The following is a 21,317-nucleotide window of genomic DNA, read 5'->3' on the forward strand; positions in this document are numbered from 1 at the left end:
AGCGCCAGCAACCTAGAATTATACAACCTTTTGTATGTAAAATACGCAATTATCTTCCCTGTAAGAGATAACAAAGCTAGCCACTATACATTCTAATAAGAAGTATCACTCCAGCATGTAACAAAAGCTTACTGTTGGGGGCCTTAGGCCCCCCGTAGGGTCAAGACGATGTAACTAAGTCAGATCTCTTCCCTCCTGTCTATTCTCCTTTTTATCTCCGTATGATCCACTACATAGTGACCGTAGTACATTCTTTACATCCATTGTGGTCCTCATTTTGAAGTTTTTTTTCTAGATTGATTTCCTTACTTCACACAGAAGGATACCTGTTAAATTTCATGCGAAATTTCATTTGTAATAAGTACATACAATTTCCGCATTTCAGTAGTTGGAATAAATAACGACCGATGATCAATTATACTATAATCTTTTTCGGGGTAAAAATTGTCTTGAAGTTCTGCTGGCGTACAAACCATGCATTCCACAGTTTCCATTCTTGGTCAGGGTGTGCTAGTCGTACCTATCAAAAAGAGTCAGCATCGCAGATATCTGTCTCACGCAGAATGAAGAGAACATACCTCAAACCTCCTCAAAAAGCTAGGAATAATCTTATAAATCTCCATTAGAGAGATATTCTTCCCGATGCAGGTCCTCGAACCGGCACCAAACTGGAGCATCATTCCATCCATAGCCTTAAGTTGCTCCGGCGATGTATTAAGCCATCTATCGGGATTGTATATGTCGGCATCTTGACCAAAGATATCTTTACGACGGTGAATAACCCAGGGGGTGCAACCGACGATTGTTCCGCCGCGAATGAAATGTCCAGAGATCTCCACACCTGACGCAGGAACAACACGCTCCAGATGAAGTCCCGCAGCAGGATGCACACGGAATGCTTCCTTTATGCAGGCATCGAGGTAGGGCAGCTGCCGCGACTCTGTCCATGAGACAAGTCCTGTTGGGCGGTTCACGATCGTACCGTTGGCCACAGCATCATTCAGCTCTTGCGTAACTCGTGTCATGCACTCTGGGTTCTTAAGTAAAAAGTAGAACACGGCGGAAATGCTGATGGCCGTTGTTTCAGACCCGGCAAAGGCCATAGAGACGGCCATGGTAAGGATTCGCTTGTTTGTCATAAAGTCTGGACGGGTTTCACCCGCCTTGATGAACATAGTGAGAAGATCATCCTTTGTTCCCGAGCTCTTTATATCAGCTTTTGCTGACATACGTTCATCCATGCGGTGCTTTGCGAAGATGGCCACGGGATGCGAATTATCAGATAAGCCCAACTTTTGAAGGAAATCAAATATTGGATTCTTCCAAAAGAGCTTGTCTAGCCATGGCATCTGACCAATAGGGGCAGAATAATCGAAGATCTTTGCGAGGGAACCGACGATGCCATCAATGTCTTCGTTTTTCTCAATAAACCCGTGGCGTTTGCTATACGTAATGCTTCCAATAACATCGAAGGCAAAGAATTGTAACCATCGTGCGAAATCACAGACAGTGGACCCATCAGCAAAGAGTCGGCCCGTTTGATCGAGGAAAATTTCCGTAGTCTCATCGACCATTGGCTCGTATTGTACCAATGAGCTCATCGAAAACGCGTGGTTGACAGAACGGCGGAGGTTCGCATGGAAGCCCTCATCCAGTGTGGAGAACAGCGATGGCAATGGCTCGCCTTTCGAAACGGTCATCTGTACTGGGTAAAACTCGGACTATCCTCTCGATTAGAAGATGTAGATATCCAGGGGTTTGCCATATAACTACCTTGACGAATCCCTTGTTAAGACCGTAGATGACCTTCGTTGCCTTTGGGTCTGCGAAGGATAAAGTGCGTGGCCCCAGACGCACGATATCGCCATACTTGCGATGCAAGGCTATATGCGTAAGCTCAGGGCGTCGACCCATCACATCGAGATATCGCCAAATATCGGTCAGGCGCGCCCAGAAAGGCCCAGGAAAGACGTGTAGTGAATTGTAGAAATAATTCTGGGCAAGGTAGACCAAGAGGAGCAGAGGAACTGCATAGACAGCATATTGAAGTGCCGCAACATGGAAAGTCGCTATGATAGCCATAATTGTGTTCGATCGCTTATATCTAGTCCGAAGCAGTAGTCACAAGGATGGCACGTTATATACACCATATCACAAAAGCTATGCAACCTTCCCCGCCAGAAGGAGGTCAGTATCTTATGATGCTTTGACGCATACAAAGATGCTAGGACCGGCAGTTGGGGATGTTAGGACCCGATGGATGATAGTCGTCTATAGGCATGGTAGGAATGACTAGGAATTATTACCCCGGACATGTCATCGATTCGCCAAACCCCGCAATTTCCCCATATTTAGCGCACGCTAAGTACATACCATATCTTTCATTGTAGCCTGTGCGTCGGCATCTGAGGCAACGTTCAACAACCGAAGAGCCTTCGCAATGCAAGATCTACGCTATTCTCTATTAAGTTAATCCCGTATTTTATTACCACAAATCTAGAACGCTTATATGCCAAGCCACAAGAAGTAGATCGCCTCGGAATCATCTAAGCGATAACTGTATGTACTAATGACGGCATTAGATACATACTTTGAAGTTGTTAAAATCGTAGGCTTCATATAGCGAAGCCAAATATAAAAGCAAAAACAATTTAAAAAGCTACTACATGTCTCCGGTCCATCTTTTACACTGTGTGGAATTGAGATCTCAATTAATCGTTTCTCTCCCTGAAAACGTCTGAGACAAACACGGAGAAATTTTACGAAATGTTTATATGGGGGTTTGTATTGGCAGCGAGTCTGGTGGCTATATTAGTCTACCGGCACTTTTTCCATCCGCTGTCCCACATCCCCGGGCCACGAATGGGAATATCAACCCGTGCCTGGCAGATCTGGCGTTACCTAAAGGGACAGTGGCATGAAGATATTCTTGATCTACATGCACGGTACGGCCCATTGGTACGGATTGGCCCAAACGCGGTATCTATGCTTGACGCCACTCATGGACTACGGACGATTTACGGACATGGCACCAAAGCAACGAAGGTCAGTATGTCGTGTTCCAAATGAGTTTGAACCTGCAGATATCTAATATTCCTCTTCAAATCCCAGACCGACTGGTATCTGATCTGGAACAGCAGTGGGAGGATCGCCAATACTTCCTTTAGTGAAATAGATGTCAGTGAGCATTCGCGAAAGCGCAAGCAAGTTGCGAAAGCATATGCAATGACATCTATTCTCAAAATGGAAGAATACATTCAAGGTGCTGTCGATCTGAGCAGAGAAACCTTTGCACAATGCATCGAAGAGGCGAGCAAAAGCGAGGCAGTTTTAGATATGGCTATATACACTCAAGCGTTTGCCTTCGATGTTTTGGGAGAAATCGGGTTTGGGGGCAGCTTTGATCTTTTGAAAACTAGAGGTCAGGGAGAGTCAAAGTCTATTGTCGAAGCGATCGATTTGAGCTTCCTGGTTCTGGCAAACTCGGGATACCTTCCTGGCAAGCTTCGCTGGCTAAAGTCCAATGTAATAAGAGTGGTCTGCAAGCTATTCAACGTTGACTTAAGCAAGCTCCAGCAGTTGTTCAAAGTGACGCAATACGCCGAGGAGATGGTCCTGAAACGGCAACAAGAAAAGGCTTCTCGCACCGATCTCCTTCAACAATTTATCGATTCCAAGACTAGTAACGGAGACCCTTTAGACCAACGAGAGCTACTTGGAGAAGTTGTCAGCCTCTTGGGAGCTGGAGCAGACACCTCAGCTATTGGTATCCGAAGCGTCTTGGGTTCCCTTCTTGTCGATCGCGCTGGTTATACGAAGCTTACACATGAGATTGACTCCTTTTATGTCACCCAGAACTTGGAAGGTCGGGAGATCAAATACACAGAATGTCTCGAATTGCCATATCTGCAGGCGGTGGTCAAAGAAGGCTTGCGCATGCACCCATCCATCCAGTTTCAACTTCCTCGTTCCGCCCCTGAGGGTGGTGTCACGATATGCAATGCATTCGTTCCCGGAGGGACCGAGATTTCTATGTCACCGCTTGCAAGTAACCGTGACAAAGCTGTCTTTGGAAAAGACGCAGACATTTGGAACCCAGAAAGGTGGTTGGAGAGCAACGAAAGATCGGCTTGGATGGACAAACATCTTGTCACAGTATGTCCCCCAATACTTCATATCTCCGATATGATTTGAAAGTTATTAACAAATATCCCGCAGTTTGGATACGGTGCAAGATCCTGTTTGGGAAAAAATATCGCTTTGGTGGAAATCAATCTCTATATTGTGCAGCTGTTACGCCACTTCAAACTCGAAATCGCCAATCCTAGTCAGCCATGGACTGTCCACACTTGCTGGTCGTCAAGTCAAAGGGATATGTTTATGAAGATCACCAAGCGGAATTGGTAGTCGGGTGTACTTTGCCAAATGTTTTCTATTTTGAACTGGAAATTCAGAAGTATTCGGGTATAATGACAGTTCTCAAGTCATATTTCCCAAGAGAAGTCTGACTGATAGAAGTAAATAGAGCATATGGAAATAGGGTATTACTTCCAGGTTCCAAGATTAGCAATTTCAAGCCGGAGGACTTGCATTTGGAACTATGTTTAGGCAGATTGTAACGTAATTTGGTAGGTAAGTACTTGATTTACCCGACATAAAAGCTATATGTAGGTGATATTAAACCGAAATAAATAACTAGGTCGCCGAATTTGCGTTGGATTGTACCGAAGTGTGTAAATTTTGTAGCCACAATTCCTGTCAGCATTATTTAATAAACCTGGTAATACACATAGCATCCTACGAGGACTAGATATCTAGAGATTACTTCACACAAAACGATAAAGTGGACAATATTGCAAAAATCTTGATTCAAATGTGAAGAAATAACAATCTCAACGTCTCGATACCTCGGTTGGATAACGCGAAACGATCGGGTGAAACCTTAATGATTAAGCAAGTGCCGCCTTATTCTTTACCAGTGTAGAATCGGCGCAATACTCCTAGTTTGTGGATGAATAGGCGATTGCGCTTTCCGAAAATGTCTAGAAACGGTCAGTCACTGAGCTCTCCCTCATAGCTGTAAGTGATTTACTTACACATCGGAATGGAAGTGGCAGTTAGGCAGACGGCAACTATTCCATAAGTTCGGAAAATAGACTGTGCTCCATCTTTGGCTGCCCAGGAATTCACAAAGTGTGAAAACCCGAAGAACAAGAGGTTCTTGAAGATCATCTGCAAGCTGAAGATTTCCGTGGTCTCAGAAGCATGCGCATCCCTAATGACATGTTAGTTTCATTTAATATGCGCGGAATGCTAAAAGCGCGATAGGGAGACATACAACATATAAAGGCTTGCCGACACAGTCGACACAGTAATGCCCAAGCAAATGCATCCATGCAAAAATGACCCTAGAAAGTAGCCGGTCGGGAAGGGATGCTCGAAGAGCCATACGAAGACGAAATATCCCAAGGCCATGAATGTACCGGAAATTACCTGAGTCAGGATTCGAAATTCCGGTTCGTAAATGCCACGATTTATGCGGACCATGATTTTAGTGATCAGATCAGTCACCCACGCACTGCCGAGGCCACCAATCATACCTCCGGCCATAGCTATAGGGTTGTGACATGGGATTCGTTGTGATTTCCGGGAGACCGTGACGTACCTCCAACATAGAAATATCCGTTTTGGGCGGCATTCAAATTATAAGGCCTGCCTCAGTTAGCCAACGAAAAATCATCACGTCCAATGATCAGAACTTACGACGCGGACCATAGCTGAGCGAACACATACGCCAAACTGACCCATAGTGCCTGGGAGAGTTAGACAAGACGCCACCGTTGTCTTGGACTATGTAGGACTTACCACGACAATACCAGTCATACCCAGCGACTATCAGCAAATTCAGCAAAACATATCTGACATGACTGGATTGATGCTTACCCAAATAACACTCGGGTTATGTAGAACAACAAAGGGGGCAGCAATGAGCTTCCAAGCAGCAGTGTCGGTATAGGTCCCCGAAAAGATTGCAAGATTCTGCACGTAGGTTCTCTTTGCAACACTGGTAGATGGGTGTGTGGTCTGTTGTTCATCCACATTCTCTTCTTGATAGACCTCCGATCCTTCCTCTGTTTTCTCTTTGGAGTCGGTGTTCTGGACTGGCATCTCAGTATGCTCCAAGTTTCCGACCGAACGGCGGAACTGGGTTTCGGGAATGAAAAAGAATGTGAGAATCCACGCAGCTGCGACGAATGGCAATTGAATGATGAGCATGTATCTCCATCCCAAAGTCTGGGTGATTGGACCTCCGATAATATTCACCATACTGGAGAGGCACGTCAACGCAATCGCCTAGGAAATGATTAGCAAGGAGGTCGTCCCGTAACTGGGAGAACGAAGGCAGCCGTACCATCACTCCGGTCCTAATACCACGCTCATGGACGAAGTATCTAACAAGCCGATTAGATATAATGAGAAGTGATAGAGACACATGATTCTTAAATAAAGACTTACACGTCCCCGATTGCAGCCAGTGACAGCGACTCAAATGCAGTTGTCCCAAATCCTTGGATGATTCGACCAGCGAGCAGTGTTGTATAATTTGACCCAGCCGCCACACAAATTATTGTTCCAATCAATGCCATTGTGCAGCCGAATAGGTATTGAGGTCGTTTGCCATACTTGCGAGCCAGTGCCGAACAGAACGGGCTGGCTGTTATCAGACTCGGAATATCAATCAGGAAGGATTCAGTCTTACCCGTACAAGCCAACAACCAGAAGCTGGTATCCTGATAGAAGGGCAACATTGTCCAATGAGACTCCCAAGCTCTTTGACATCACTGCAGTAGAGGACGCAAATACTGGGCCAGGGACCGCAGCTAAGATGACAGTGTTGACGAAAATTGTCAAATATAGCAGATCCTTCCTCCGAATCGACCAATTCTTCTAAACGTCAGCGCGTGTTAATTCAGGGAATGACAGGGCAATCTAACCAATGGATCATTTGGATCATCTGATGGTTGAGGATCCAAGATGATCGAAGGGTCCTGAAGTTCGTTAATATCGAATAGGACATGTTTCGACATGTTAATGTGAAGCGTACCTTTGGGTCGTGTTTAGCGCCAGAATGATAACTCTGTTCATTGTCGGCTCTCTCAAAGAGAAGAACTGTGCCAGGGCAATCTTCGGTGCCACTAGGACGGATAATGCCCATGGTCATATTGAGAGACGGCATGTTGTGATCCGAAATTGGGGAACGCACTGGTGAATCGGAACAAGAAGTGGATGAAAAACGAAATCACACGAATATGAGATTGTTGCAAGAATAGAATTTGAAGACCTCCGGGAATGACGGAAGTCGTATCATATTTATCGAATGCACCAAGGTATACGATATTTGGATTATACCTGCATTCTGATGTGGCCACAGCAGCTCTGGACTGGACTACCAGGGGGCTTGACCGATCGCGTAAAAAACGCCGCAGATCCATATACAGGTAAAATACGAAGACACGAGAGCTAAGCCAAAAGTGTAATCTGATAACTTATATCGGTCTAATTCAACCGACGTTGCGGAGTATACATCCGTTGCTTGGTTATAACCCCGGATTTTGTCGGCCGAATTGTCCCGATAACTTAGTTCTCACGCTAGTTGCTCCTAATCTAGCCACTCATACATTCAAGCGACTGGCAAAGTGGCAATAAATGTCCATTACTTCCTAGTCTAGGTTGATTGGGAACTATATAAATATCGCCCTCGTAACGTGTATCTGGACCTTTTAAACAAACCCGAAGGAACGAAGAAGCAATTGATCACAAGGTCGAATTATCAAACATGGCTGAAGATCTTAAAGCTCTGACTGCTGAATTGACCTCGCTGAAGGCGACGGTGTCTCGTATTAGTGGTGAGTCTTGATGCAATTGGTGCACGCTTGATCACTGTTAATGGGATGTTCCGCTTTGCAGATGAGGCCGAGCTTCGCAAGTTGCACTTCAAGTACGGCTACTATCTCGACAAATGCCTGTATCAAGAGGTGTGTACACAACGATCAGGGTTGGATCTTCGTTTGATACTGATGAATACTTTACTTTGAAGGTCGTGGACATGTGGTCCCAATCACCAGATGCCTTCATTGAGTTCCATGGAGGAAGATACCGGGGACCAGAAGGCGTCCGCCGACTGTTTATCGACCGTTTCGCAAGCAAATTTGTCAAAGGCCGTAATGGGCCTGTCCATGGCGTCCTCCTAGACCATGCGATGATGCAAGATATCATTGACGTTAATGACGAGGGAAATCACGCCTGGGGAAGGATGAGAACTTTTATGTCCGCAGGCAACCATGAAAGTATCGCCAAGGATCATCCTCGAGGTCTTGTCCAATGGTGGGAGTCAGGACTTTATGAGAACGAGTATATCAAGGAAGATGGAGTCTGGAAGCCGTATCGTTACAGATATTTCCCCTTCTGGCAAGCCAATTTCGAGAAAGGTTGGAGTCACACTCCTCCGGAATACATTCCCTTCCCCAAGAAGTGCTACCCAGAGGACCCAATTGGTCCCGATCAACTCGTCGAGACTAGGAATTTGTGGCCACAGACAAAGGTTGTGCCTTTCCATTATCCTCACCCTGTTACCGGAAAGCAGGTTCAAGAGAGTGCTTTGGTGGCACCAACATTGAATGGGGATTTGACCGAGGATGGAGGAGCTCTATCGATTCGTGACCCCGATCAGCGAACCGGAAAATTATAAGCATGAATCTCATGATGAGCATTCATGGTTCATGGATCCTTCATCGAGAAGGTCAAGACTTCATAATCCCTTGTTTTCAGATGCTGGAACAATTCTATGGATTAGATGATAGACCAATAACATTTTTCCTGAGCTGGATACACACCATACATTTCGATTTTATATATGTGACCAAAGCAAACATGGAATAGGATAAGAAAATTTTGATTTATACAATTCAATCAGATAAAAATGGCTTTATAGGTTAGTCGCAACCTTGGAATTATTGGAAAGACCTGATTATTGTATGGAAGTGTCATTTTCCAATCCGCTCAAATCAACTCCTAACTGGGGAAGATCCAAACCCGAGAATATCGGGAATGAACTGAGATCAATCGTAGCATCAGACATCCCGAACAGACTGAGAAACATTAGAACAAATACCACGAGAGTGCAAGGGGAAGTTGACACGTACAAATTATAAGTGTCGCTCAGGGCATCGACCCCCGTCACAGGTACTTCTCCACTTTGCTCAGAATGTGAAGGACCAGAAGTGTTTGGGATCATCCCCCATTGCACTAATTCAAATATCACTTCGGAGATCATGTTCTCACCATACCCTGTAGTTCCCATGGTCTGAAGTACCTGGAGACATTTGCGCACATTGGTGAGCTCCTTCTCCCCCCTTGAGAGAGCAAATGCGGAAAGTAAAATTTGCAGAACATCCAAGGCGAAAAAGAAGTCCAAGGCAATTAACCTCGAAAAAGTATTCTCAACGACCATTTCCAGGAGAATGGATAGCATATGCTCTGCAGAACTGACACAGAGAGTACTCAGTGCTTCAAGGGCCGGGAGCTTACCCCTTCCATACATGGTCTTTTGACATATAACATCGTAGAGAAGAAAGGGCCGTGTGATAAGTAGCCGGACACCATGATACCTCAAATGGAGGAGTGTGATAGGTCTGTAGAAGAGGCGTGGGGATATTGTGTCAGACATTCTGAGATGAGGGGGAAGAGTGTCTGCCCATTCTTGTAAAGAGGATATGGCTTCTTTGATGACTTTCATCTCCAATCGCTGGCCACTCAGAAATGGCGTATTGTAAACTTTGTTGCGCGCAGTTTTCGCCAACTGACTAAGACTGCTACAAGCTGCCAAATAGTCTGGAGGAGTATGGGAGCCAAGCGGTAGTATCTAAAGTAGAGAAGTTAGATATCCTTTGCACCGCAAAGACTGGAATTATGTGGACACGACTACCATTTCAGAAGGCAGATGTGGATGTGAAGAATCTTCAATTGCACATGGCCTGCCTAATCTCAACGATAGGTCTTGATCAAAAATCACAAGTGATAACCAGAGTCGCCGGGCGTGTTCTTTCTCGACGGAGCCATAGAATGCACAATACATGTCGCAATGCAATCCAAGAGAGCGAGCAATTTGTACAGCCAGGCTACTGTATAGATATGCGGGATTAGAAAACCCGTGCGATTGTAGAGCCGTAGCCTATGGAGCGATGAGCTTTAGTCAGCGCTATTATTCTCGCGGTTGACTAAACCACTTACCAGGAGTACCATGGCTCGAACGCTATCGAGCGTTCCTTCATCACATGCTGAGGGCACATAAGCCTTTGCTTGTTCGAGGTACTCTGTTGCTGTGATGCGGTCCCCAGAGCCATTGGAGTCAATGTGGACGATTGCTAGGATTGAGTAGAGTGAACATAACCAGGAGGCTGTTAGGCTCTCAAGGGGAGTGTGATACGTCTTCTCTAGCTGAATGTGGAATCTATCTGAGGAGAAAAGCCAGTAGAGGCAATGTACCTCCTCAAAATAGCGCATGACGGATGTCTGGCATTCTTCCAAAGGGGGCAAGTCTGCTCCACTTTGCTGGGATCGAGGACTCGGAATAGGCATGGCGGCTGTCACCATCCCGGGGATAACATCCGGTGATTCTGGTGTGTAGATTTCGTCTCCCGTGAGGCGTCGAATAGCAGCATTGAAGGACAATCCTGATTCGGGTCCCATATAGCCTAGTAATTTTCAGCTCCGAGCTTCTGAATTGGGTGAAACTCGGTGTCACCTACGGTATTCCCCCAGAGAATCTGCTAGTAAGCATCCTAGCTTTTGATGAAAGCAAATAGCATCCTGCAACACAGTGTCTCCCGGGTTCGGCCCAACATCACAGCTTTCCCGAGAATTCTCGTCTGTTGTATCCCGCGTATTCTCTCGAGGACTAGGAGCCACAAATGCAGACTCGGAAATGGGTGGAGAGGGGGCGCCTGTGGTTGAGTGTGTAGATATGGATGAGATATTCGGCTGCGGTCTAGCGGTCTTTTGATGGCGGCATTGCTGCGCAAGAGAACGCAGAGCCTCCGGAGTTAGGTCGTCATCTGGAAGGAAACTCTTCAGGATCTCTTGCATATCCCGGAATTCATTCTCCGAAACAAAATAATACGGTCTCTGCCGTCGCTTGTTTATATCGACATGGCATTCGGCCCCACGGTTGCGGCAATGATCGCAAGGGCCTGGGACTGGATTTTGATAAATGGGTAAGATACTGTTACGCGATGATGGTATATGCACCAGAAAGAGGAACGCAATTATTACCTGGGTTATTACACTTGAGACAGCATTAGCAACTTAATGCGACAGAGACTGAGAGAAGTAACATATATGTGCACCTACCTTTGTCTTTCGACTCTTGCAACGGTCACAACTTATCACGGCACGAGTTCTGCGAACGGATTTTAAATGTCCAGCCATGATGGGGATTGTTGTTCAGTCAGAGGTGAGGCTTGGTGAAAGTAGCTTGGAGACCTAGAACCTTGGAAGTACTATGTACATATCGGCATGTAAATGATGGGGTAACTCCCGGGAAACTATGGGGATTGCGGGGACTGTGGGGAAATGTCACCTGATCTCTACTCCGTTTGTATAGTGAAACTCATTTCCTATGTACTTTGTCAATAACACATACTTGTTCGCCCATTCAAATGTTTTTTAGGTGTAATCTTCAGATGTAGAAACTAGCTGTGCAGATGATTTGTCCATGTATAACATTGATTATCTGTATGCTTCATGATCTAATTTACTATCTAGTAGTATAGTTTATCAAAAGTGATTATTATATGCAAATCCTCTGACATCAGTGGATGAATGGTATACGAACCAGCTAGTCTACATCTTAAACCTTACTTCATGATCCACTTATATTAGATGATCTTATCCCCCACGTTCCTTACTAGACACAAGGATATACATACCCCGCTTTTTCATGGATTGATGAATTATGATTTTTTTCTTTCTCTCTCCCACGGCCAGTGGCTATAACAGCTTGGCTACTGGGTTCAAGCCCAAAGGACAGAAGGTCAAAGAGAGAGGAAAGATAGCTTCAAGATTGTTGATTAGGGGATGAGACAATCCATTTTGAGCTATTGGCCTCGGGAAGATCCCCGGAGTACGGAAGGAATATACATCCGCTCGACATTGCGCCTGCATACCCGAAATATGCAGCATCGGAGTAATTCAGCCGCGATAGAAGTTTGTATTAACATTGCCTTCACGATGATCCGAGGTCGGTATCGGAAAGGAATATAGTACATATAAAAGAGAGCTATCTATGACAAGAATAGCATGAACTGTTTTCTTCAATCTTGTTAAGAATATCTATTCTATAAACGCTAGTCTCATCTTTTGCTAGATCCTTTCCGGAAGAAACAAAATGGGTTCTATTGAATCGACAAAGATCGGAGAGATCGAAACACGGCTATTCATTAATGGAAAGGTTCGTTCTGTTTGCATCTAAATCTAAATGAGCGACATACTCACTGCCGTTGAAGTTTGTGGAATCCTCTGACAAGCGCACGTTTGACTTGACATCGCCAGTTACAAATGAAAAATTCGCCAAAGGTATGTATTAATCTGCTGCCGTGGAAAGGAACATAGGAACTGATAATTTTCCTTATATAGTGTACGAAGCGAGTGAAGATGACACAAACGCAGCAGTAGCAGCAGCAAAGGCAGCCTTTCCGGCGTGGTCTGCGCTTTCCCCACCTCAGAGAGGAGCCTACTTCAAGAAATTGGCTTCCTTGATTCTTGAATCGCACGACGAACTTGCTCAACTAGAAGCCATGTCTATGGGTCGCCCTGTCTCAGGCTATTTCGACTCCTATGCAGCAGCAAGCACCTTTGACTTCTTCGCTGAGAACGGCTATCAGGCCCTAGGAGCATCAAGCCTTAATACCCCTGGTTATGTCAACATGACTGTTCGTCAGCCCTTCGGAGTTGTCGCTGCGATCATTCCTTGGAATGTTCCGATTTTGTTCCTCGCGGGCAAGTCTGCCCCTGCCTTGATTGCAGGAAACACTGTGGTGATTAAGAGTAGCGAAAAGGCCCCTTTGACTGTAAGTTACAAATCTCCACTTGCCTAATAAAGCAGAGCATCGTATCTAATGAAATTTTAGTCCACCAAAGTTGCTACGCTTGTGGAGAAGGCCGGCTTCCCCCCGGGTGTGATCAACATCATTTCGGGACATGGACAAATCTCAGGAAATGTTCTATCCCATCACATGGATGTTCGTGTGTTGAGCTTCACGGGATCAGGAAGAACCGGCCGTTTGATTCAGGCTGCTTCTGCCGAATCCAACATGAAGAATGTAATTTTGGAACTCGGTGGAAAATCCCCAGCAATTATCTTCCCCGACGCGGACATTGAACACGCTGTTGAGGAAACGAAGCATAGCATACAGTGGAATAGCGGTCAGGTCTGCATGGCAAACTCGAGAATATATGTGCACGAATCGATCGCATCAAACTTTATCGAGTTGTTCAACAAGCGATTTGCTGACGTTGCAATTGGTGATCCGCTTCTCCCTGACTCGAACCATGGACCACAGGCAGACGAAGTGCAATTCAAGCAGGTCCAGGCTTATATCGAAAGTGGAAAGAAAGCCGGTAAAATGTCCTTGGGAGCAGAGACGATCGATCAACAAGGATTCTTTATCCGACCCACGGTGTTCCTAGATACAAAAGAGGACGCAAAAGTGATGAAAGAGGAGATATTTGGACCTGTGGTTAATATCAACACCTTCCAAGATGAAGACGATGTGGTTGCAAAGGCAAACGACACCGACTTTGGCCTTTACGCTGCAGTTTACACAAAGGACATCCATCGTGCCTTGAGAATAGCCAAGAAACTGGAGTCTGGAACTGTTGGAGTTAACTGCACTAGCCCAACTTCCGCTCACGATATGCCATTTGGAGGATATAAGAGCAGTGGGCTCGGCCGGGAGGGATGGACTGTTAGTCTTAACAACTTCCTTGAGACGAAGACCATTTTGATGAAGGTTAATGATGCTTGAATTGTGGTGATAATGTTATCGTGAATATGTATTCAATCTTTTACCCGTTCGGGGTTGATCCGACGCACGGATACTTGAGACATATGCGTATTTAATTAAATTCTCAGCTTATGAGCCACTAATCATCGTGTAGCCAATAGGCGTTAAGTCAAGGAAAAACAAGCCTGATATCCAAAACGAGAGCCGGTATGATATCGGGGGGTGAGAAAGCGCATAGACTTGGTCGGGCTCCACAAGAGGAAATAGAATATCAGTGTATCGAAGGACAACATACCATTTCACACTATTAAACATAAAGATGTATACAAACTCTCCATACGTACCGGAAAATACCTGGCACTCGAGACCTTTCTCTGTGTGGGGCGGGTGCAAAAACTTATGTCTACTGACTGTAAGATAAATGCATTTCCGTAACATATCACCATCGTATAGTGCTCCTCCTGTTGCGGATCCTCGGAACCAAAGATCCTTTTTCAAAAAACCTTTTATTTGGTTCATTCTATAATTACGTAGTGGCCGGACAGGGTTTTGGCCTGAGGCAGTGAGATCATTGGAGATAGTAAGAAACTTCGGCGAGAGGTCGGGGTAAATGAAATTATTCATCCATCCATCCATCCTGTAAGAATTTTGAGCCTGTATATTATTCCAAATACCCTACTTCTCAAAGACACCCGTCTAACCATTGTGTCAACGACATGGCAAATAGACATGAATCGTCTTTATCTCCGAGTCTGGCGTCGACTTTGAAAGTCCACATACCGCTCTTCAAAAACATTGTAGAAAGCTGGAAATCTAGCAATATGTCGCAGCGGCCGCTACTAGGTAGGTACTCAACCTGAGTGCCATTGGAATCGCGAATGATGAAATGGGCTGCATCGTTGATGGGAATAGTTTTTAACGGCATTGTAAAGGAACTTGGTTCCAAGTAGCTACCATCCGGGTAGACAACAGAGCTGCTCACAGAGAGGGTCGCATCGATGAGGCCCTCATCAGAGAGTCCTAGTTCCTTTTTTTTGGATTCAGATAGATCGCCGCGCAGGTAGACGAAAAAGATCATCATTAAGGGGGATATCAAGGAGGGGATCTTACGCGACAATAGGCGTCGGGGCAACCCCAAGGAACTCGACGTGCACTAGCTGGTCTTCTTTTGGCACGGTATCGTATATAGCATCGTTGTGGCCCGGGACCTTGTCTTCTTTGACCATAACGCCCACACCGACGAGAGGATTTTGTTGTACGGGTTTGGCGAAGCTAAGAACGGCTAGTGCGGGATATTCGACTTCATCATCTACCGGTGGTGTGGATGGGATTGAAGATGCCTTTTGGTGTGAGAGTGGGAAAGTAATCAGGCAGCGGTGAACAAGTGCCGGCTTATGTCAAGTGACTGCCTACTAGTTATGCTTCTTAACCCAGTTGATGAGCTTATGCAAGATAGTATTGATACTATTGATGATATTGTACTAAGCGGGGTCCTTAGAGAGGTTAATAAGGATGATATAGTGGTTGAAGAGCCCCAGATTCAACACTATGAAGCTCTTTAAGCTTTGAAAACCCTTCAGTTGTATGAAGAGCAGCAGGAACAGGGTGAAACCAAGTTGATTACTGCTCTATATAGACATGAGAGGTTAATTGAAGCAAGGAAAATAGGAGGGCAGAAGCAGAGCAATATTAGGACCGTTTTTGGTGCCTAGATTTGTATGTAAACCAGAAATATATATTTAATATATGGCACCTTGATTTGACGATGACCTCGATATAACCATATTTTTACTGTCTGTGTAATATATCGTTATAAATAGTTTTACTGTACTCCGTACATATGTGTGAGATCATCTGGTGATAAGCAAAATCGGAGATAACGGATTAATCATCATTTCCTCCGACCCTGCAGGCCATCCAAGTCCAGCTTCATTTCCTCCTGATCTCATTGTTGCTATTGATTCGAACTGAACTCTGAGTCCACTTGGTCTAAAATATTGCCTTACCCTTTCGAGTGCGACTTTGGCCCCCCGGCTACGCTTATTCACCCACGCGGCATTTCAGTGGCCACCCCTCCTTCAGCCATCGCAAGCTTCGACAACGCACATCCTTTCATCGCAGTGCCCCGAAATTTGTCTACTGACACTGTGCGGCCTATATTGCATCCACGACCGCTCGAAATATTCGCCAAAAACATCAACCACATCTTAAGTTCTCTGGCGCGGTTGCCTAACGAATACGAACCAAATCCAGTGGTGTTGGTGTTGCGCAAAACTTTGGATACATTGCTACGACCAGGGAAGGAAATAAAATTGCTTTCGGAGACTCACGCAGATATTTAAGAGTGGACTTGCAACCAGACCTAGAAGAGTGTTTGGATGAGCTGGCAGAACAACCGAGTGGCACATCTGAGGTCATAGGACTCTGCGGACTGCGACAGCTTCTTTGAGAGCCCCGCCCGGCTGGACCGCTGATTTGACGTGCACTGCGCCATCTGCGCCTGTCGATTTACCGAGGATATCGAAATATTTTGTTTTACACATACAAGATCATGCCATTCCCCGTCAAAATGACCCCGACACCTCCTTCTACAAATTCCTCGAGTGCTGGCCACTCTCCAGATTACAGAGTCGTCCGGAAACGAAACCGGGTACCTTTGTCATGTGGGCCTTGTCGGCACAGAAAGTAAGCATTTAAGACATGGGTGAAATTCCTCGTTTCTAACAGTTCCAGGCTGAAATGCAATCGGTCAAATCCCTGCGAAAACTGCGTCAAACGAGGAGATGCCGCTTCATGTAACTATGCGCAACCCAACTCGCGCAGGAAGAACCCGTCCCAGCAGTCGCCCAACACACCAGATGATATGCAAAATCGCATCGATCGGTTAGAAGGCTTGGTTCTTTCGTTGATGACAAACGGCCCTCAGTCTGAGGGTCCAGCTGCTGCCATGGCCGCAATCTCTGGTGATAGTAGTGCGGGCTCGACTCAGTTCTCCCATGACTACGATATCGAGGAGGAGGGTATGGAGGGTGCTGAAGAGAGCGACACGGACCAAGTGACGAAGTCGTTTGGTGTCATGAAGATGGACAATAATAAGTCCTACTACATCAGCGAAGCTCATTGGGCGGCTATATTGCACGATGTAAGTTTGGGAGGATTGACCAAATCCGAGTCTTTCTAACCTGCTGAATAGATCTCCGAGGTGCGGAGCTTCTTCACAACGCACAAGAAGCAAGTCGATGAGCAGGTTGAGAAAGTCAAAGCGGCCCGACCAGCTACTGATGCACCAGGCGCGACGTTGTTGTTTGGTATCAATAAGCCGATGAGCCGTAGCGAGATAATGAGTGGTCTGCCATCTAAGTATACAACTGACATTCTTATTGCTCGCTATTTCAACTGCTATGATCCTGCAACCCGTGAGTATTTACTTTTTCCATTGCCGGTGATTTTGAAGCTAAATTTTATCTAGATATCCTTCATGGGCCCACCTTCCAAGCACAGGTAAGCTGCCCGGGAAGAAGTTCATTGTGTGTCCAGACTCTGACTCTGCTAGTATAATAAACATTGGGATGATCCTTCTGCGACTGAACTTGTCTGGATCGCTATGCTGTTTGCAATGATGAGATTGGCAATGCTATCTTACCACCGCGAAGGGGATGAGCCACCTGAATTCCGGGGCAAGGCAATGGACATGGCTGGGGGATTCCGACATTCTGTAGCACAGTGCTTGACATTGGCTGACTACACGAAACCTCACCGCTTCTTGATCGAAGCACTCGTGTTTCATTTGCATGGCGATTTCTCTCAGACTCGAGAGGCGGACATTTCGATCTGGGTTATGACTGGGGTTATTGCTCGTTTAGCAATGCGATCAGGGTATCACCGTGACTCCAAAATGTTCCCAAATGTCACACCTTTCCAGGGTGAGATGCGCCGGCGAGTGTGGACCTTTGTGCGCCAAGCCGACATTCTATTCTCTCACCAGGTCGGGTTGCCAGGCATGATCCGTGCTACAGATACAGATACCGAGCTACCTCGGAGTTTGTACGATGATGATTTCGATGAAGACTGCAAAGAGCTCCCGCCACCTCGTCAATTGAACGAGCCAACACCAATCTCGTATTTGATTGCCAAGGCACGCCTATCGAACTCATTCAGTCGTGTAGTTGAGCAAAGCTCTGCTGTCTCGTCAGCTCCTTACGAGAAAGTGATGGAAATAGATGCGGACCTCCGACAGGCAAGGGATTTGATACCGGATCACTTGCACATTCGGCCTATGGAGGAGTGCCAGTTGGATCCTGTTAATCTAATCATGTCGCGGTTTGCCGTAAGTTCTCTGAAGTCCGCAGCAATTGGCATCGATACTAACCGTTTGTGCAGGTAATGGCCGTATACAACAAAGCCCAGATTGTGCTCCATCGCCCGTATCTGCTTCGCGCTCGAGAAAATCCTCGCTTTGCCTATTCTCGAAAAACATGTATCGACTCAGCAATGGAGTTATTGCAAGTACAGTCGGTTCTGCACGCGGAAACGCGCACCGGACGCCTACGGAGTCGGCAGACCCGAGTAACTTCCCTCAGTTCTGCCGACTTCTTACTAGCAGCCACTGTTGTTACTCTCGACCTATATCAAGGTATGTCATTGCAGGGGACCGGCCGACCATCGGGAGACACGTACACATGGGGCCGAGAGCGCCGCGATGAAATGACCGCCGCGATTCAACACTCGATAGAAATTTGGGATGAGTCGCGTGATGAGAGCATGGAAGCATGGAAAGCATCCACCGTTCTCGGTGTGATGCTCAGCAAGGTGAAAATGTCGATCCCAGGCCTTGAGAGCGGCACCGGAGCAGCTTCATTTGAGCCACAAGACGAGAAGCAGAACGCGGCCATGACCCTCGGCCTGCTGAGCAGCGGAATGAGCCCGATGAATCCGGGCCCGCCGCCATTCGCTGATCCCATGTTCAAGATGGGAGATTTGCCAATGGGACCAGGAGCAGGTGGCATGGGTGGCTCGGCTGAAATACCAGGTGCGCCTTCGCCCTTTAGCAGCATGTTCGGGCAGATGCCGGACATGCAAGTCAATCTGGATTGGGTAAGTCATTTCTTCTTTGGGACCCTGGATTCAATGCTGACATGTTCATATCAGGATGCTTGGGACTCATACATTCAAAACCCGACCTTCGACGCAACAAATCAATTCTGGCCTATGATTGATGCACAGCGCCCAATAAACCAACAGTCCGGAGGCATGTCACAGCCTTTGGTCCCTAGTCCTCTAGCCTCGGGGCAGGTGCCGTCAACTAGTGGTGTTCCGCGACCGCCGACAATGTACTCAGCATCCTCCAACAGTCCTGATAGTGGAGGTGTGCCAATAACAGGATACGGCACGACGCCAATGTCCCAACAAAACCATGGTCGGGGCCAAGGCTCCCTATGATCGAAATGTATTGGTATAATGCCTGATTTATTCTGTCCCGTCTTTGGAAAATGCTTTGCGCTGGCTGTTTTTGATACCTGGTTCATTGGTTTCTTGATTGGATGACTTGAAGTGACGAGACAAGCTCTGCTTCTTCTTTGCTGGATGGATAGCTATACGTACGAGCGACTATGATCACCATTTTGGTGGAGGATTTCAAGCGATCGGAAAAAACTGTTGTCTTTTTTGATGGGTTCTGTTGGTGTTGGGGTAGGTCAATGTATTATACCATGAGGTTACTCTCATATATTTCCACTCTGAATTATCAAATCGAACGTTTGACTCGTTTTCTTCATTACACCCTGCACATCTTCTATATAAAATATCCAATCCAATGCTTTTTATTTGACTGACTACGTCGTTATCGACATTATATTAGTCACGTGCTGGGACTTATCTGTCAGGAAAAGTTATCTGGCTTCGCGCAATTCTTCTCCAGTCAACATATTATTTTTAATACAAGATCAACAAATCTTGTGTTATTTTAATTTTCGTGATGTGAGTTATACAGAATGCAGAGTCGAGTCCGAGTCCAAGACCTTATACCTCGTGTTCTCTCGATGTCTGCGCTCGCTGATGCATCAACATCTTAAGATTGACCATTGCTAAACAACTCATTTCTAGGCATTGCTTCCGCCGGGCCGTTTCTCGGCTTCAATTGTCCCCAGCGACTTCGCGCTCATCAATCACCGCCTCTACCGCAGTGCTGCGTTCAACATGTCCTACTCCGATGCTCGCCGCTACGCGGTTCGCCTACCCTACCCTCACACAGACACGGTTGAACTCGACAAATGAAGGCGGCCCACGCATTCCCGTCAGTTATGTTGAGTCTGTCTCACCGAAAGCCTCGCCCGACCAAGTCCGCCTGGACAGAACTGAGCGCCGACGTAAGTATATCAGCGAGGGCCCTGTACCGAAGACTACCCTGTATATCGGCAACCTCTTCTTCGATGTGACCGCCGAGGACCTGCGCAAGCACTTTGAGAAATACGGTGCCGTTGAGAACGCACTGATCGTTCACGATGCCCGCGGCCTGAGCAAAGGGTGAGTGCCAAGACCGACGATTGACAGAAGCAACAATGCAGGCCAAATCCCACCAGAAACTAACCAAGTCTCCCTTACAGTTTCGGCTACATTACCTTCAGCACCGTCGAAGAAGCCACCGAAGCTATCACACAGCAGCATGGAGGCATTTTGGAAGGCCGCGAGGTGGTTGTGCAGTTCTCTAACACGACATACCGATCCATGGCCGACAGCAAGCCCAGCAAGACCCTCTACATCGGCAACGTGCCCTACGAATTGACCGATCAGGATCTGCAAGATTTGTTCGATGATGTTCCAGGTGTCACCGATGTCCGCATTCCCGTTGACCGTCGCACCGGCTTGCCCCGTGGATTCGGACACATCGATTTCAAAGATCAGGCCAGTTCTACCAACGCCAAGGAGATTCTCTCCCGCAAGGCGCCTTACGGCCGCAAGCTCACTGTCAGCTTTGCTAAGCGCAAGGTCTTGAGCCCCGAGGACCACCTGCGTCACCAGCAGAAGAAGACGGAGAAGAGAAATCCCCCCAGACAGCGTACCCCTACCGGTTTGAGCGACGCGCAGGGAGTGCCTCAGCCAAAGCAGGCCGAGCAGGTTCCCGAGGTCAAGGAGCCTGAGTCTGTGGCTGAGCCAGTTGCTGAGCAGGTGGCTGAGAAGACCGAGACCGAGCAAAAGCAGTAGATAGGATTATATATGAGTAATAATGTGTACAATAGTGTCCCAAAATGGCAATCG

At 46.6% G+C, this 21,317-nt stretch overlaps 8 protein-coding genes across 8 annotated transcripts; 4 read left to right on the forward strand and 4 right to left on the reverse strand.

Annotated features, from left to right (window-relative positions):
• Positions 1 to 415: 415 nt before the first annotated feature.
• Positions 416 to 2,082, reverse strand: N7517_003835 (cytochrome P450; the record flags this gene model as incomplete). The annotated part of the gene is made up of 3 exons (XM_056721565.1): positions 416 to 520; positions 579 to 1,721; positions 1,774 to 2,082. The coding sequence occupies 3 exons, from the start codon at positions 2,080 to 2,082 to the stop codon at positions 416 to 418; spliced, it is 1,557 nt and encodes a 518-aa protein (XP_056577815.1).
• Positions 2,083 to 2,862: 780 nt separating this feature from the next.
• N7517_003836 (cytochrome P450) lies at positions 2,863 to 4,407 on the forward strand (the record flags this gene model as incomplete). The annotated part of the gene is made up of 3 exons (XM_056721566.1): positions 2,863 to 3,045; positions 3,112 to 4,155; positions 4,219 to 4,407. 3 exons carry the CDS (start codon positions 2,863 to 2,865, stop codon positions 4,405 to 4,407), a joined length of 1,416 nt encoding a protein of 471 aa, XP_056577816.1.
• Positions 4,408 to 4,965: 558 nt separating this feature from the next.
• On the reverse strand, positions 4,966 to 7,237 carry N7517_003837 (MFS transporter; the record flags this gene model as incomplete). The annotated part of the gene is made up of 12 exons (XM_056721567.1): positions 4,966 to 5,042; positions 5,097 to 5,275; positions 5,339 to 5,612; positions 5,666 to 5,712; positions 5,764 to 5,813; positions 5,866 to 5,892; positions 5,944 to 6,354; positions 6,413 to 6,452; positions 6,517 to 6,711; positions 6,761 to 6,948; positions 6,996 to 7,049; positions 7,106 to 7,237. The coding sequence occupies 12 exons, from the start codon at positions 7,235 to 7,237 to the stop codon at positions 4,966 to 4,968; spliced, it is 1,674 nt and encodes a 557-aa protein (XP_056577817.1).
• Positions 7,238 to 7,837: 600 nt separating this feature from the next.
• N7517_003838 (nuclear transport factor 2 family protein) lies at positions 7,838 to 8,749 on the forward strand (the record flags this gene model as incomplete). Its single annotated transcript, XM_056721568.1, has 3 exons — positions 7,838 to 7,907; positions 7,969 to 8,036; positions 8,099 to 8,749. The coding sequence occupies 3 exons, from the start codon at positions 7,838 to 7,840 to the stop codon at positions 8,747 to 8,749; spliced, it is 789 nt and encodes a 262-aa protein (XP_056577818.1).
• A 279-nt stretch (positions 8,750 to 9,028) lies between these two features.
• Positions 9,029 to 11,145, reverse strand: N7517_003839 (fungal specific transcription factor domain-containing protein; the record flags this gene model as incomplete). The annotated part of the gene is made up of 4 exons (XM_056721569.1): positions 9,029 to 9,149; positions 9,204 to 9,922; positions 10,291 to 10,754; positions 10,809 to 11,145. 4 exons carry the CDS (start codon positions 11,143 to 11,145, stop codon positions 9,029 to 9,031), a joined length of 1,641 nt encoding a protein of 546 aa, XP_056577819.1.
• A 1,300-nt stretch (positions 11,146 to 12,445) lies between these two features.
• On the forward strand, positions 12,446 to 14,084 carry N7517_003840 (Aldehyde dehydrogenase N-terminal; the record flags this gene model as incomplete). Its single annotated transcript, XM_056721570.1, has 4 exons — positions 12,446 to 12,508; positions 12,564 to 12,633; positions 12,694 to 13,127; positions 13,188 to 14,084. The coding sequence occupies 4 exons, from the start codon at positions 12,446 to 12,448 to the stop codon at positions 14,082 to 14,084; spliced, it is 1,464 nt and encodes a 487-aa protein (XP_056577820.1).
• Positions 14,085 to 14,771: 687 nt separating this feature from the next.
• On the reverse strand, positions 14,772 to 15,141 carry N7517_003841 (uncharacterized protein; the record flags this gene model as incomplete). Its single annotated transcript, XM_056721571.1, has 2 exons — positions 14,772 to 14,815; positions 14,844 to 15,141. The coding sequence occupies 2 exons, from the start codon at positions 15,139 to 15,141 to the stop codon at positions 14,772 to 14,774; spliced, it is 342 nt and encodes a 113-aa protein (XP_056577821.1).
• Positions 15,142 to 16,614: 1,473 nt separating this feature from the next.
• On the forward strand, positions 16,615 to 21,263 carry N7517_003842 (uncharacterized protein; the record flags this gene model as incomplete). Its single annotated transcript, XM_056721572.1, has 11 exons — positions 16,615 to 16,748; positions 16,797 to 17,205; positions 17,257 to 17,479; positions 17,533 to 17,564; positions 17,617 to 18,390; positions 18,444 to 19,157; positions 19,212 to 19,479; positions 19,921 to 20,039; positions 20,060 to 20,103; positions 20,166 to 20,585; positions 20,666 to 21,263. The coding sequence occupies 11 exons, from the start codon at positions 16,615 to 16,617 to the stop codon at positions 21,261 to 21,263; spliced, it is 3,735 nt and encodes a 1,244-aa protein (XP_056577822.1).
• Positions 21,264 to 21,317: the final 54 nt, after the last annotated feature.

This window comes from Penicillium concentricum (genome assembly GCF_028827145.1).
Source record: "Penicillium concentricum strain IBT 3081 chromosome Unknown utg000002l_segment0_segment0, whole genome shotgun sequence".
In the NCBI taxonomy this organism is placed as follows: domain Eukaryota; kingdom Fungi; phylum Ascomycota; class Eurotiomycetes; order Eurotiales; family Aspergillaceae; genus Penicillium; species Penicillium concentricum.